The sequence below is a fragment of the Choloepus didactylus genome, chromosome 5 (assembly GCF_015220235.1).
Source record: "Choloepus didactylus isolate mChoDid1 chromosome 5, mChoDid1.pri, whole genome shotgun sequence".
Lineage (NCBI taxonomy): Eukaryota > Metazoa > Chordata > Mammalia > Pilosa > Megalonychidae > Choloepus > Choloepus didactylus.
The window spans coordinates 41,111,353-41,128,013 of record NC_051311.1 but is presented as its reverse complement, the minus strand read 5'-3'; the positions used below and the strand labels follow the sequence as shown (position 1 = coordinate 41,128,013).

The following is a 16,661-nucleotide window of genomic DNA, read 5'->3' as shown; positions in this document are numbered from 1 at the left end:
AGAATAAATAAAAGTAAAAAAGAACACCTAAATCATCCCCCCTTATCCCTTCCTACTTTTCATTTACTTTTTGTCCCCATTTTTCTACTCATCCATCCATACACTGGATAAAGGGAGTGTGAGCCACAAGGCTTTCACAATCACACTCACCTCTTGTAAGCTACATTGCTATACAATCATCTTCAAGACTCAAGACTACTGGGTTGCAGTTTGATAGTTTCAGGTATTTACTTCTAGCTATTCCAATACATTAAAACCTAAAAAGGGTTATTTATATACTACGTTAAGAGTGCCCACCAGAGTGACCTCTCGACTCCATTTGGAATTGCTCAGCTACTGCAATAATGATTTGTTTACATCTTCACTTTTTAAATTTATATTTACTGCTCTTTAACTTTGTGATTTCAATGTTTAATACTCTTCATTATTGACATGTGTGTGTATCATCTTCTTATAGGAATATGCACCAAAGTCAACTAAGCTCCAAGCCAAAGACTCAGTTCAGACCACTCACTCTGCTACCACAACCTCACCTCCAAAACTACACGTTCTAGATGCAATGTGTGGATGTGGATTTTTTTTAATTGTGGAAACATATATACACCATAAAATTTCCATCTCAGCCACTCCCAAATGTCCAATTCAGTGGAATTAATCACATTTACAATCTTGTGCTATGCTCACCATGATGACATGGATATTTTAAACAAGAATGTTATCTAAGGGACCTGAAACATTTTTAGACACTGGTTACGTTATCATAGCCTTTCCACATCACTGAAATAAATAGATTTAGCAGGCCTGTGTTTTGAAAAGCAGTGGAGGGATGTGTTCTTACAAGGCTCAGCCACAAAGAAGAAATGATAGAAAACAAAACATGATTTAAATGGCTAAAAATGAGCAGCAATAGGGTTTGGTTTCCTTGTGGCACCACATTCCTTATGCACCACCCTTTTTATAGTGCTGCTTTCTAGTTTCCCCACATGCCTGAACATTCCATTCAAGGCTTCTATTCTTTCCTAACCAGGGTTATTTAACTATCCAAAAGATCAAAAAGGGCACAAACATCCAGCTTTGGGACAGTTTCTAAAGTAGTTGTTTACTCCCTTCTGTGGGCTTCTCTTCCTCTTTTTCCTCTGCCTCTCCTGTCTTTCTTTCCCTCCATCCCTATCAAGAGCTTTTGAACCCTGCAGATTAGGATTCAGTCTTATTCTTTTCTCTGTGTTCTCCACCTGCCCACCCCCACTCCATACCTGATGCAGTATTTAGAGATGTATTTTCCTCTAGGTCTGTGCCTGGCAATCGGTTCAGCTGTTAACCCCCATCACATGAGGCTGGCTAAGTGCAGGGTAGCACAATGCCCGTTGCTATGGTGACTTCTCTGTTGATGACAGAACCACTGACTCTAGCAAGTCACATTCACTTTTCCTCATTTTTGTGCCATAGAAATGTTATGAGAGGCCCATGAAAATGAAGTGAATTTCAGCTCAGTGTTGTCCATCAATGTCTGGGTCTTTTCTTGCTGCTAACTCTCCGTGCTAGTTCTTCCTTCAGTATTGCATTTTTGCAATCTATGCTTTAGAGTAAAAAGCAGAGTGCTTTGGCATCTATGTAAGTGCCAGGTTACTGAGCTACTGGGTGATTCAGGGGAGCATAACACTCTATAAATTAATCTGGCACCACTTCCTTTACTGACTTGTTGTTGTAAAGACTAGTGTGAGAATTTCTGGGTGTGAATTCCCCCAAGGAAATCCCTGCAAGTCACCACCTGAAAATGCTAGTGCCCCCTTTGCTGACAAATTGGGGCCTTTTGTTCTTGTCTAGGATCTCTAAAGTTGCAGAAACATTATCGAGTTGAAACTTTTGATCCAGTGTCTACCAATGTATGGTATGTAAATACCAATAATGAATGATAAATTGTCTCATTCATTTGAGAAGATCCTTTGTTGGTTCTGCATGCTCTACACAGACTCTTCAGAAATGTCTAAAGACAGGAGCAGGTCCTTGATTTTATTGTTGAGTTTCTGCCTGGGAGCAACCCTGAAAGGCTTAAAAAGATTAAAATCAATTTTATGTTAAAATGTAAATGTTAAAAAAAATAATATAAATGGACGTAAAATTCCATATGAATGTATGGTGCAATTATTTTAAACACGGAGAACAAGATGAATTACATTTGAAATTTCCCCCTTTTAAAAAGGCTAAGAATAGTTTTTAAGAATTTGCTTGGGGGGTTTTAACTTTTGAAAACTAGAAAGGGTACAGACAGAAATAATGATAAATTCGTAAATACTCTAATTTCTGAAATGCTTTCAATGAATGATTTTATTGTATCCTAACTGGCTCTATGAGGAAGCCTGAGTGGTTATCATTAACCACATTTTAAAGATAAGAAAAATGCAAATGGGACTCAGAGAAAGTAAATGCATTCATTCCCTTAGCAAACATTTAACCAGTGGCTGCAGCGGTGATGCACTGAAACATAACTGCACATAAGAATCACCATTTTAAAAATCCTGATGCTTGGTCCCCAGCCTGAGAGATTCTCCATGTGCAATCAGGGTTGTGAAGCAATGGGCTGCAGTATTTATGGCACACTTGCTCAAAATTACAAAGATAGTAGCACTATCGGGTCTAAAATTCAGCTGTACTCACTTTAGATTTAAAGGCTTTTTTCATTTTATCTTCCTTTCAATGAAAATTTTGAATTTAAACATAAAAGAATTCCAGTTCTTTATTCTGACCTATGTTTTACTATCTTCTATCATCCTTTAAATATAATGCAAAAGTCTGAAATGATATGTCATTTGCATACCTGTATGTAAAATTCCTGCCGCTGAATAAATCTTCCCTTTTTTCCCCACTTTCCCTTTTTTGATATGGAATAAATTATCCCCAAGGCTGCTAGAGCCAATTAAATATTTTTGCACATTCCGGTAACATGAGTGAGAACTATAACAGAGCCACATCATTTGGGCTGGAAATTTACCACATTATGTTTATTATTGACATGAGCTAGCACCAAGGAGGAATCTGTTTGTGAAGAAACATCAGGAAGCATTAATAACCAAGGATAATTTGTTTCATGAGATTATCTTTGATGACAATTAGCTCTTTTCACCTGTCAACAAGCAATGAAAGCTGTCTTTTGAGATGAGGTTAATTCAAGAAGAGAACCATTCAAAAGACGACTGAAATGTTTAGCATGAGGTTTTAATATTCCATTTTTTGAAGTCTGACTTCTTGGCAGAAAAGACATTGTCTTGGGATTGGAATTAAAAATTTTCACTTGTGCTAATGCAGCCGAAAAGAGTATCTCAAAACCAATGGCCCAACTGGGCATTGATAAAAGACTTAAAATATGTACAGAATTAATTTTTAAAAGCACTTTGGGTTCACTCACTCCCCCTTCTAATAGGCCACACAGTGGAACCAGAATCCATTCAGCAGTGTGTTATCTGAGTGTACTCCCCTCTCTTCTCAGCAACCTTCCTCATCTATCTATACTACTTTCTGAAAACTTAGCAATAAGAAGGATCAATTTCCCATTTTGATAAAATAGCAGTTGCTATCCAGACATCATACAAAGAAAAAGCCTCATTAATGTTGACAGAATCAGCCCCCAGAGAACTGGAGCATACAAGGAACTTATTTACATGCCAGTTATTCATCATCTAAACCTGAAGGCAACATTTTCTGCAAGTTGGGATACTCAGGTTGTAGCAGAAGATTAAATGTTTTTAGAAATGCATTCTTAATCATTCACTGGACTCCTTTGAAAGACATATGATTACAAAAGCAAACCGGTAATATCCAGGCATTTTCAAAAGAAAGCACCCACCATCTAATGATGGTATTTGAATTTACTATAAATTTCCACAAGATGAAGAATAAAAGGAGACCCTTCATCCTTGCCTGATTTCTAAATATTCTCACAAATGATGAAACACATCTCTTGGCTAGATTGTAGTAGGCAAGAAAGTTATTTTCACCGAGCTTCCGAATCGTAAATTCTGGACCGCCCAATCCTTTACTGATATTTACATGGTGCCAGTGTGCGTGTTTCTCAGCAGAAGTCTGCGAGTCTATAGGAGGCTTTCCTCTTATGAATATACATCAGGGAATGTCTTTAAAATACACATTTTTGGCTTATTCACCATGACTGGTTGCTTTTCTCTTCTTACTGTTAATATTATTTTTTCAACTACCCTTTCCTTAAAATCTGAGGCTATTTCCATGACACAACCGACAACCGATTCTTACTAATACTGCTTTACTGATAAGAAAACCACAAATTCGATTAACTAAGACCCCTGAATAACAGATACGTTCACCAGGCTTGGTAAACATCCGTATCAGTGACACAACATTTCATTAAGCGATAAACAGTCATTATGGTGCTTTTAAGATATTTGACCTACTTATGTAACCTCAGTCTTTCCTCCCTGAGCTGGCAGTGCCCTATATTGCTCAACCCCCACCCAGCAGCAAGGATATAAAAATTCTTTTCAAAAGACAAATTGATAAACTCCAGAAAAATCAACAACTCATTACTTTTTAAAATCCATCTGTTCTCTTCTGTGCGTTTGAATGCATCTGTAGCGTTGATAAATTGTCAACATCGCAATATTTTTCCTCCCTGATACATTTTCTTTAGAGAACCAACCTTTTTTTTTTTAATCAGGGAAGGTATCCAGGGACATACTTATGATGACCATTTATCCATTTATTAAACTCCTTTGTTATTTTTTCTTAGATTGCTCTTAATACTGATAAGTAACATATTCTCCCCCTCTACATTTAAAATATTATCACATTGCAAATCAGAAAATTAAAGTAGGGTTCCCATGTTAGCTTTCATAAAACTGGGGGGGAAAATGGCTTAAGGAAATGAACTGTGGGGCTTTCTGGCACACAAATCATTAAAAACACATAAATAATTCAGCCAAAAAAAAAAAAAATGTCAAGGTTCTTGGAAGAAATTATTTCAATTCCCTCTTAGGCACCACATTAAATTAAAACATGAGCACGCATGCACACACACACACACACACACACACACACACACACACAGCTGGAGATGTGAACCACCAGGGTTCTCAAAGTTTGCCTGCCCCAAAGTGTGTGTATTCAAGCACCCTGGGAGCTCGTAGAAATGCAGATCCTCAGGCCCCATCCTAGACCAACTCAATTAGAATTTGCATTTTAACAAGATCCCAAGGTGTTTTGTATACACTTTAAGTTTGAGAAGCTCTGAACCAAAGCACTCAAGAATCAATTTACTTCATTTCTCCAAAAGGCTCTTTCGGAATGAGATGTAAAGAGGAAGAAAAAAGCCTAAAAATATACAGCAATCTTTGCAAGGCCACCGAACTCACCAGTAAAAAAAAAAATTCTGAGGTTCTTTTATCCCTGACATCCAGGGCCCTATTTAAATGGAATGTGACAGCACCTTGTGGGGGAAAGCAGCAACTGCTACTGAGTGAAATCTGGAAACAGTGCAGTGGAGGAAACAATGTTTTTCCTCATGCAGGGACTGAGATGGTACTCCCCAAATTTCTCATTCTCCCTCTGATTTGGGACTTCTTCATTTCCTGCACTTCTCTTCACATCCACATGAATTTGTAACACTGCGGCAGAGAGAAAAAAGTGATTACAACCCTCAACAAAGAAGAGTATGAAAATCTTAGCTAAGTGACGGAAAATGCCCCATGACTGTCTTCCCTAGCTCCTTGCTCTGATGTTCTCTGCTCTATACTTTCAGGGATCCTCTTTAGAACTACAGTGTTAGGCAGAACTCCCCATCCCCAAAACACACAACCCACTTCTAGCAAATATTCCAAGAAACTCCCCACACCCACAATGAACATGACTGTTTGCAAGGAGCCCATCCTTAGCTGACGTGAGGGTTTGAACAAGAACAAAAATTTTCCATAACATAACAACCTCCCTGCTTAAACTCCAGACCTTGAGCGAACCAATCTCCTAACATCAACTCCTCACTTCTCTGTCTTAACCACCAGCAATTATTCCCCCATCCCCCTCCCAAAAGCCATAAAATTATACTCCCGCCTTTGTTAAGGACTGTTGCCATTTTTTGGTTTCAGCCTGCCTGCGCATAAATAAAACTTTCTCTCATCAAGTTTTGGTCTCCTCTTATACTGGCCAAAAAATCTAACAGTAAGATGCATGGGAACATTCTGATGCAGGCGTCAGACAACGTTGTCCTGGCACTAGCGTCTCTGGCTCTGACTAGCTTTGATATTGCATTTTAGTTTCCTCAGCTGTAGAGAGGTGGTAGGACTAAATAACCTGTAAAATCCAGCTGTAAGCACCCATAACATTATCCAGCAATAACTCCGACAACTGATGTAAAAACAACAACTAAACACGAAAGAATAAACAATTTGTCCACCTGACAAAAGCAAGGCCTGTTTGGTGAACATGAAAATGGCACCCTATATTTCATCTTAGTGTTTATTTTCTGGAATATGAAATCTAAGATTCTATCAGTTATGAGCTATTTCCAATTAAAATACCCATAGTTAATCGGACAAACAAAAAAGTACAGTGTCAGCCTAGTCTGGGAATAATAGTAAATCTTTTTTCTGAAAGGTAATTAAGAGAATTCAGAAGTTGGATTGGACATTGATAGGCGGGAACACAATAAAATCAATTGCTCATTCAGAACTTTTTGTTTAAAAGTTGGCATTGTTTTAACGATCAAAACACATAGCAGAAGACAATACATTTATTTACTGTGGTTTTTTTGTTTGTTTTGTTTTGTTTTGTTTTGTTTTGTTACTAATTAACCTCTTTTGGTCAGTGGGTCTTGGACATGCAGGCAGGTATCTGCCACTACTACTCTCCTTCAAGAAGCTAGAAATGTAAAGCTTATTTAATTTCTCAAGTTAGAAGCCAAAGTTCATCTCTTTCCCATTTGAAGTCTTAAATTGTGACTGGCTATCTTTCTTCAGAAACTAAAGGAAGAGGGTGAAGGGGGAATAAAATACTAAGGATTCTATAGGTCTGAACCATGTATGGTTCTGCCTGGATAAAACTGCTGAACTTGAGAAATCTCTCCCCTCTGAAAATGTGAACAGCTATATACTTTTTTTAAAAAAAACAGTATCCCCTTCTATCTTCAGCATCTTCGTGGACAACCATTTGTTTCCATAACTGTTTCTGAAATAATAATAGTGAATGTTAAAAAAAATTATTTGAGAGAAGTAATTTGTCAACATATAGCTCAGATGTGAAAAGAAATGAAACAAAGAAGCTGGGAAGAACAAGAGCTCATATACACCCTCTAGCCCAGATTCTGCTGCAAAAATAATGTTGTAATTTAAATTAAATTATAATTAATAGCAGCAGTTTTGTTGAAGTGTCTCAAATTATCACTTTAGATGCTGAAACGGAAGTGGTTTCCATGGAGATATTTTCTCTAGGAGATGTCAGATACTATCTAGTTTATTTTTACACTGATATATGACAACCTGAAGCTTTTAATGCCTTTCACATTTGGGGGTTTTATGTCAGATAATCTCAATTTATTTTTATATATGTTTAAATGTGTTTTACACGCAAGTGGTTTCAGAGGCTAAAGGATACAATTTTACATATTTTGAAACTTAGTAAATAAGAACCACAAACCACCTCATTTTTCTTCTGTAGTAAAAAAATGCTTTACTCTATCTTCTCCCTACCTACGCAAAAGGAAAGACAAGAAATTTGAGGTGAAATCATTCAAATCTCTTTAATATTCAATTCTTACAACTGGCTTTTAAATCAGTATCAAGAACTTAAGGACCTGCCTTGAAATTTCTATAATTTTCAGATCTAAATGCAATCAAACATATTCTGACAATAATGTTTCAAAGCACTATTAGCACTATTCATGATTTTGCAAGTGTTTTTGAGTAAATATAACCATTTCCTCTGTGCTGTTTTGGCCCAGTAGGAATTTATATCTATTACCAAGGGAATATTGGGTTTCTGCTCTTCTACAAGAGTTCTTAGTTTCCCATATTGATCAACTGATTCTGCCATCATGTGAATTATCCTTTGTGGAATAAAATGACTTTCACGTTCAGCTTTTGAAGACAGGCAAGTATAGTCAGAAGCCTTTAAATATCATTGTCCTCCCCAGACAGCCCATCAACAATGAGAAAACAAGTTGGCTGCCTTAAGATGTAATCAGAAGAAAGACCATGTAATGAAATGAATAATTTGATAGAGGTTGTGTTAGGGTTCTCCAGGAAAATAGAACTGACAGAAGATATATATAATGCAAATATTATGAGACTTAGTATAAAAAATGGCTCACATGACCGTGGCATGGGCAAGTCTGAATTCCGTAGGGTGGGCCACAATTTGGGAACTCGGATGAAGGTTTTCAATGAATCCCTGAGGAGAAGCTGACTGGCTGAAGTAGAGATGGAAATTCTCTCTTCTGACTGCTGAAGTCATCACTTCTCCTTTTAAGGCCTTCAACTGATTGGATGAGATAACTCTCATTATTGAAGGCAGTTTCCTTAGTTGATTGTAGATGGTAATCAACCGTAGATGCCATCAACTTACTGATGATTTAAATCCGTGAAATAGCCTCACAGTAACAGCAGGCCAGTGCTTGCTGGACTAAACAACTGGACACTATAACCTGGCCAAGTTGACACATGAACTTAACCATCACAGAGGTAATGTAGACCAATTATCATCACAGACAGCTTACTATGTGGGAATTGGATTCTGGAACGAACTTCCTGGGTCCAAATCCTGACTCCATCACTAACTGGTCATGTGACTTCAGACAAGATTTTAACCCTTTCCGAAATGGGATGAATATGCCAACCTAACAAGGTGGATTAGACAATTAAATGAATTTGTACATGAAAAGGACTTAGAACAGTGCCTGGCTCAATAGGAAATGCAATTATTATTTCTTAAACAAATTTCTTGTTACAGAAATTTGTTTTCATGTTAATTAACTTCTGGTACTCTACAAAGAAAGGCAAACACTTCTAGTTGATTCCACCAAAACTGACCCCTTGATATTCTGCCATTTTTGCAACTTTTCTTTTGAAAATTTTTCTATGGTCATAGAATTTTAGAATTGGACTGGGCCCTACAGAGGTTTATATGTGAAAAATCCATAGTCCAAATGATGACTAATTTCATGCACTCTTACTCATCACATATAAACAACCTACATGGTGATTTGGGGCCTTTATTTAATATTGTCCCTCCCCTAATGGCAGCTGGGGCTCAGAATGTGCCACTGGCACTCAAGTCCTGGTTGCCTCAGCAGCCAAGGAAAAGATACCACATTCATCCCTGCCTACATAGAAGACATAAGAGGTGCTAATTAGACTGTAATTTTGCTTTTGTGATAAAGCCTTCCAAGAATGTAGTAAGTAAAGGAGAAGGAAAAAATGTCTTTAGAAATTGAATGAAACATTCATATCACTTTCTGTTCTTCTGGGAGGACAAAAGTATATTTTTACTCACCCAGTTCTAATATATGACTATTCTACTGTATCTGTGTAGTTATGAGGAACAACTTCCCCTTAACCTACTCTTGTTATTTCCTTTAAAAAAAAAAAAAAAAAAAAAAACCTGAAGATTGAGGAAGGGAAAGAGGGGAAATGTACCAACACTGAGCTCTCAGATTGGTTCACCTATGGAAGACAAAGAAAATGGAAGGGAAGAATGTGTATGCTGAAGTGTGAATGTGATCAATGCTGGAATATCTTTGAGAATGAGAAGGGCAATAGCGCATATGTGGGCCCTGAAGCTGGGCTATTTAATAAGCATGTTTGTGGGAGAAGAATTTCCCATCATCAAATCCTCCAGCAACATGTTCTGCATATCCTATGCTGGGTGGAGAAGGGAAGAGAGCTAAGCTCTAGGTACAAAGAAATCATGGTCAACCAATGTAATGGGATGAGCAGACAAACAACAAGGAAATGTGCAAGGGGAATATGCAGAAATAAACACACACCCTTCTATGAGACACTGAATCAAAGATGAAGTAGCGCCATGCTGTTATGGTTTGTGCCATGTAGTATCATCTGCAGTTCCAGAAGAAAAGTGTATTAAATATAGTTTTTATTATATTTGATGTAAATCTAGTCTTGAGACTGTTAAAATCTAAAGTCTTTTTTTAATTAACAATCCCAAATTTGCACCTACTCACAGTGTTTCCCAAAATATAGGTTCCTTGATACTCTGGCATAACTAAAATTTCTCAGCTCTCGCAGCTAACTGGGGGGACATAGAGGTTAGCAGCAGAATGGAGCGTGTGCCTTGGATGAACTTCATCATTTAATCAGCAGTCATGTCTCCCCATGCATTTCCAAGAGGATGTTGGCACCCCAGGGAAAGCACGGTTACAATCAAATCATTTGAAACACATCTATCAAAATAGCAATTGGTCTGCTTGCCAGAATAAAATGAATTTCCCTCAAGGGAATGGGCCTCCACATGCATTAGGGCAACCAGTCTTAGGTTATAAATTAAGCCATGAAAACAGGGATGATTGTGCAAAAGACAGAACCTTGCCTTAGAATTTCATAAGGTTTCTTTTGTACCTGTAGATTTTCTAACAATTGTTTTCTGACAGTGATCAAAGACTAGTGAAAACAGAAATCATCAGCATCTTTTCTGTATTCAATCTGTTCATTTCCTTTGTTAGGGAAGAATAAGAATGCTGTCTTGCTTTTAGGGTTTAGTTAAGTTTAGGCAACTGGACCTTGAAAATCATATCTGAATGGGTGATTTTATTATTAAAAGAGTCTACACAAATGTTTACGCATCTCTTAATGGGCTGATTTTAATTATACCAATCAACAAACATTCATTTAACTCTTGCTCCTTGTTTGTACTACTTGTCATTGGGACTGGAAACAGAATTAAGAATGGCCCCTGTCTTTAACAGGATGACTGCCAAATAAGGACTGATGAGGATTAAGATTGTAGTCATTGAAAAGAGGACCAATCACTTTATCTAAGGTAGCTGAGGAAAGTGGTAGGATTTAATGGACAAAGAGAAAGTCAAACCAGATGTCCAGACAGAGGCGATACGAGCAAAGGCATGTTGACCTGAAGCATCAGTAATCTGTGTGCTTAGAATGTGGAGTTGGAGGAGTGGCCCCATGAGAGAAGACAGGAGAGAAGTTCAGCCCAAAGGAGGCCTTCCTTTGAGGAGTTTGAATTTTATACCAAAGGCGATCCTAGAATATTAAAAAGATTTTTAAATGGTGCTGTTCTCTTCTTAGTTTTCTTGTTCTCTTTGGGTCATCTCAGGTCACATCCACACCTTCCACTGCTGTTTGTATCAGTAGTTTCAAGGAGACCAGGGAGAGGCATATCAGAATCTCTAAGCTTCTGTGGTTTTTTTGTAGTTCTGTGGCCAAAGATTCAAATCCGTAAGGCAGATTTGGAGCAGAGAGAAACCATGCTGTGTGTTATCCAAATTATCTGAGGCAGAACAACAAAGAATTTTATAGTATCATGAATATCACACAATGGAGTAATAACAAAATTACCCTTGTATTTTTTTGCCACCATATTTAAAATATTTTGAGGGTTCATATTTTTAAAGGAGGTCAAAAAGTTTCTGTGTTTATAAAAAGGAGACGAGACACATGACCCATTCACCTGTGACTCCTAGATCAGTCTCTCTGGCTTACACCTCTCTCAAGCTCGTAAAACAAAGTATCCAAATATCTAGTAGATCTCTCCACCTGAATATCCCCATAGGAACCTCAAATCAATATATCCAAAACAAAACAAATTTCTCCCACCCCTTGAAAAGCGGTCCTCTTCCTGAGAGTCCCACTCCAGCTAAACTAACTGAAAGCTCCAGGACCCTCCTTATCAGCTCACCTGTGTCTCTTCCTAACCCTCAAGAGGCAGGATAGTTAAGATCATTGACTTGGGAATTAACCCTAGCTGGGCTCTAATCCCAGATAGGCCACTTACTAGCTTGATGACCTTTTAGAAGGACATGTCCGGGGAAGGATAATTACAATGTTAAAAGGCTTTGAAACTATACCAAAAATGGGTATAATGGTTTAAACTTTCGTGGTTGAAAAGCAGCTTTCAGTCTTTGAGGGGTGGTTTACATCAGGCAATTATGTGCATTAATAACCAAATCTTTCTGGTCCTGTGGTCCTGTGGTCATACGAGCTACAATGTGGTAACTACAAAGCAATTTCAGACAATTCACTGTAAATGGATAGAGTCATAACTAAAACCACATCCCTGCTTTAGATCACTATTTGGACTATATAAACTAAACTCATAAATGATAAATGGAATAAACAGACAATATGGGACCAGTAAAGTGATCATCAGTAACAATTTTGTCTGTTTTATTGTTCTCCAGCACTTAGAACAGTGCCTGAGAAATAGTAGCATTCAATAAGCATTTGTTGCATTAATGAATGAATAGCTGAATAAATAAATTTGCCACATCTACTGATAACACTTCCCTGAAGAGGAGACTTGGGTTTAAAGGAGAATGCCAAGGTTTCTAAAAACATGTTTTTTTTATATAAGCCAGTTTTATTCAATTAGGATAATTTTATGACCAATCTAACAACATCAGATGATAAGCCAATAAATGCAAGATCTTTACATTCTTGGACTGGCATTTGGAAATCTGAATAATAATCCATGCTGTATACCACAGAAAATCCTGAAGAGGAGTGGCAAGTGTGCCTTAGCTAACTTCACTGGGCTTTGCCCATTTCCCCATCTGAGTAGATTTAGGATTAGACCAGATTTAGGATTAGACCAGTTAAAACACCAGTTAAAACACCAAATAACACCAAAAAGTCTCTTCGTGTCTACCAGTTAAAGACTTAGAGGAATAAGAAAAATCCTGGAGAGTTTTTCTTTCATTTGTACCTTTCTTAGTGTCTGTGGTTTTAATCAGATCAATAGCTTTGAATAGCAGTGATGGTTGAGCTAATTTGGGATGATGGTACATGTAGGGAAGAATCATATTTGTGGTCCTAAGAAAATATATCAAGTTCAAGAAAGAAAGAATTAAATAGTGTGTGCTGGTAGAATCTGCAGAATCCAGCATCTCCCTTTTTTGTTGCCACTTTTCCAAAGGAAAAGAAGAAAAAGGACTCTACCTACTTTTTATCATTACCCTAAGGATTCTTGGAAAACTACAGCCCCAGGAATAAATTGGACTTAGAGAAACTGAGTCCTTAGTGCGCTACTCCCTGAAACATAACACAAACCTATTTCCTTAGTGGATACACATTTATTATACCAAGTTACTTTAATTTTTTAAAAAAATTTAATTGGTGCCATCCTGTAGCCATAGTCTGCTTTAGACTAAGGTGAACTGCCCCGGGAAAGCTTCTTCCATTGAAAGATTTACCCTAACTTTGCAAACAGAAGTCCAACAAATGTGAAAGACTTTCATAATTTGAATTCATTTACATTGATTGTAATAGATACTCTGCTGTCTTACAGAAAAATTTCTGGATCTATTTACCTGTAGCCTTTGGTGCACTTGAATTTTGTTCTCTCTCTAAGATGAAAAAAATTTTTTAATTTAATACATCTGGTTCTTATTTTTGTAATAGGGAAATAAATGGGAAATTTAGTAGGCAGTTAATATTCTTCTCAACTTTTATGAAATATTACCTCCCTGCAAATTCCTAAGTCTACAATATTTTATTAGAGCTATGGAAAATATTAGTTAAAAAATGATTACTTTTTAAACTACCATTGTAAGGTATAAGATGCTCGTCTACAAATAGATCTAATGCCACCAATTGTGAATGGGATAAAAGTGGATGGGAGGCAGATTTCAGCCGAATGTAAGAAAAAGTATTCTTGGTAGTAAGCTTGTCTTTCACGGAACCGGACGAGACCCCCTCAGGTAGCTCTAGAATTCTCTAATATTCCTTCAGATGAAGTATTTTGTTTATCTGGGTTTTGTACAAAGAAGAACAACCAGAACAGACATGGTGGTCATTGTAGGATATGATGCAACAGTAGCAAGGTGGGTCTACCTGAAATGGAGGTATCATTTGGGAAAACAGTGAAAGATAAGGTTAGAAGGAAGATTGAAAAGTTGGGTGAAGAAATAAGTATCAAATTATTTGGGATTAATGATATACTTGTCTCATACTTAATTCTTTCTTTCTTTCTATACAGCCAGTGCTGATTTCCCATACAATCCAGGACAAGGCCAAGCTATAAGAAATGGAGTCAACAGAAACTCTGCTATCATTGGAGGTAGGTGATGTATAGAACAGACTATCATGGAGCTATTCACCTGTGGAAAGTAATAATAATAATTTTCAAAAAAAATGATAATCTAGAAAAAAAGGAGATATCTAGATTTTACTTTATTCATTTTGCTATTAAAATAAATATGCTTGGATTTGGTTGGGATTACATTAAATCTATAAACGAATCTGGAGAGAATTGACATGTTAACAATTTTGAGTCCTCCAATCCTTAAACATGTATCTGTCTATATATTTGTCATTTTTAATTTCTCTTAACAAAGTGTCATGATTTTCAGTGCACAGTCTCAAAAAACTATATTCAGTTTGTATATTATAAATGGTAATTTTTTATTTTTTTATTTCTTTCATTTTCCAAGTATTTCTTGCTGATATATAAAAATATAATTGATTTTTGTATATTGACCTTGTATCCTCTGACGTCGATAAATTTGCTTGTTAGTTCTAATAGCTTTTCTTGTAGATTCCTTAGAATTTTCTACATAGACAATCGTATCATTTGAGAATAAAGAGTTTTTCTTTATCTTTCCCAATCTGTATGTTTTTTTGTTTCTTTTTCCGTTTTATTGCACTGGCTAGGACCTCCAGTAAAATGGTAAATAAGTGTTGACAGCTGATAACCTTGGATTATTCCTCATGTTAGGAGAAATGTGTTTTAATCTTTCATCAAGTAGGATTTTAGCATTAGGTTTCTTATGAATGCCCTTTAACAAGTTGAGGAGGTTTCCTTTTGTTCATAGTTTGCTAAGGGGTTTTGTGATGAATGAATATTGAAGTTTGTCAGATACTCTTTCTGCATCTATTGAAATGATCATATGCTTTTTCTGCTTGATTTTCTTAATGTGGTAAATTACACTGATTTATTTATTTATTTATTTTTAATTTTTATTGGGATTGTTCAGATACCATACAATTATCCAAAGATCCAAAGTGTACAATCAGTTGCCCCTGGTACCCTCATACAGCTGTACATCCATCACCGCACTTAATTTTTGTTCAATTTTTAGAACCTTTTCATTACTCCAGACAAGAAATAAAGTAAAAAAAAAGAAAAGGAAAGGAAACTCGAATCCTCCCATATCCCTAACCAACCCCCCTCAATTGTTGGCTCGTAGTGTTGGTATAGTACATTTGTTACTGTTTATGAAAGAATGTTGAAATACTACTAACTGTAGTATATACTTTGCAATAGGTATATATTTCTTCCCTATATGTCCCTCTATTATTAACTTCTAGTTGTATTGTCATACATTTGTTCTGGTTCATGGAAGAGTTTTCTAATATTTGTACCATTAATCATGGACATTGCCCACCATAGGATTCAGTTTTATACATTCCCATCTTTTGACCTCCAACTTTCCTTCTGGTGACATATATGACTCTGAGCTTCCCCTTTCCACCTCATTCACGTGCCATTCGGCGCTGTTAGTTACTCACATCTTGCTACCAACACCTCTGTTCATTTCCAAACATTTAAGTTCATCCTAGTTGAACATTCTGCTCATACTAAGCAACTACTCCCCATTCTTAAGCCTCATCCTATATCTTGGTACCTTGTATTTCATGTCTATGAATTTATATATTATAATTAATTCTTATCAGTGAGACCCTGCAACATTTGTCCTTATGTTTCTGGCTTATTTCACTCAGTATATTGCCCTTGAGGTTTTGTGAGCAACACTTTTTTTTTTTTTTTTTTTTAAGATGGTTTTGTTCACACACCATACATTCCATCCTAAGCAAACAATCGATGGTTCTCTGTATGGTCACATATTTATGTGTTCACCACCTTCACCACTATCTATATAAGGACATCTACATTTCTTCCACAAGGCAGGAGGGAGAGTCAAAGAAGGTAGAGAGGCAAAAGAAAGAGGAAAAAAAATGACAGCTAGGAAGTAGCAAAAGGAAAAGTAACCCCAAATCAAAAGTAAAGAGTCAGACAACACCACCAATGCCAAGCGTCCAACATGCCTCCCCTATCCCCCCTCTTATCTGCATTTACCTTGGTATATCGCCTTTGTTACATTAAAGGAAGCGTAATACAATGATTCTGTTAGTTACAGTCTCTAGTTTACATTGATTACATCCCTCCCCCAATGCCTCCCCATTTTTAACACCTTGCAAGGTTGACATTTGCTTGTTCTCCCTTGTAAAAGAACATATTTGTACATTTTATCACAATTGTTGAACACTCTAGATTTCACCAAGTTACACAGTCCCATTCTTTATCTTTCCTCCTTTCTTCTGGTGTCTCACATGCTCCCAACCTTCCTCTCTTAACCGTATTCATAGTTTTCTTTGTTCAGTGTACTTACATTGCTGTGCTACCATCTCCCAAAATTGTGTTCCAAACCACACTCCTGTCTTCTCCTATCACTC

General features: G+C 36.8%; 1 protein-coding gene across 1 annotated transcript in view; it reads left to right on the top strand.

Annotated features, from left to right (window-relative positions):
• The window catches only part of CNTNAP2 (contactin associated protein 2), a 2,391,149-nt gene that overhangs the window by 2,365,587 nt on the left and 8,901 nt on the right, over positions 1–16,661 (top strand). Inside the window, exon 23 of the mRNA XM_037835931.1 lies at positions 14,185–14,265. Within this exon, the coding sequence (XP_037691859.1) occupies positions 14,185–14,265 (81 nt within the window). The remainder of the gene's footprint in view (positions 1–14,184; positions 14,266–16,661) is intronic.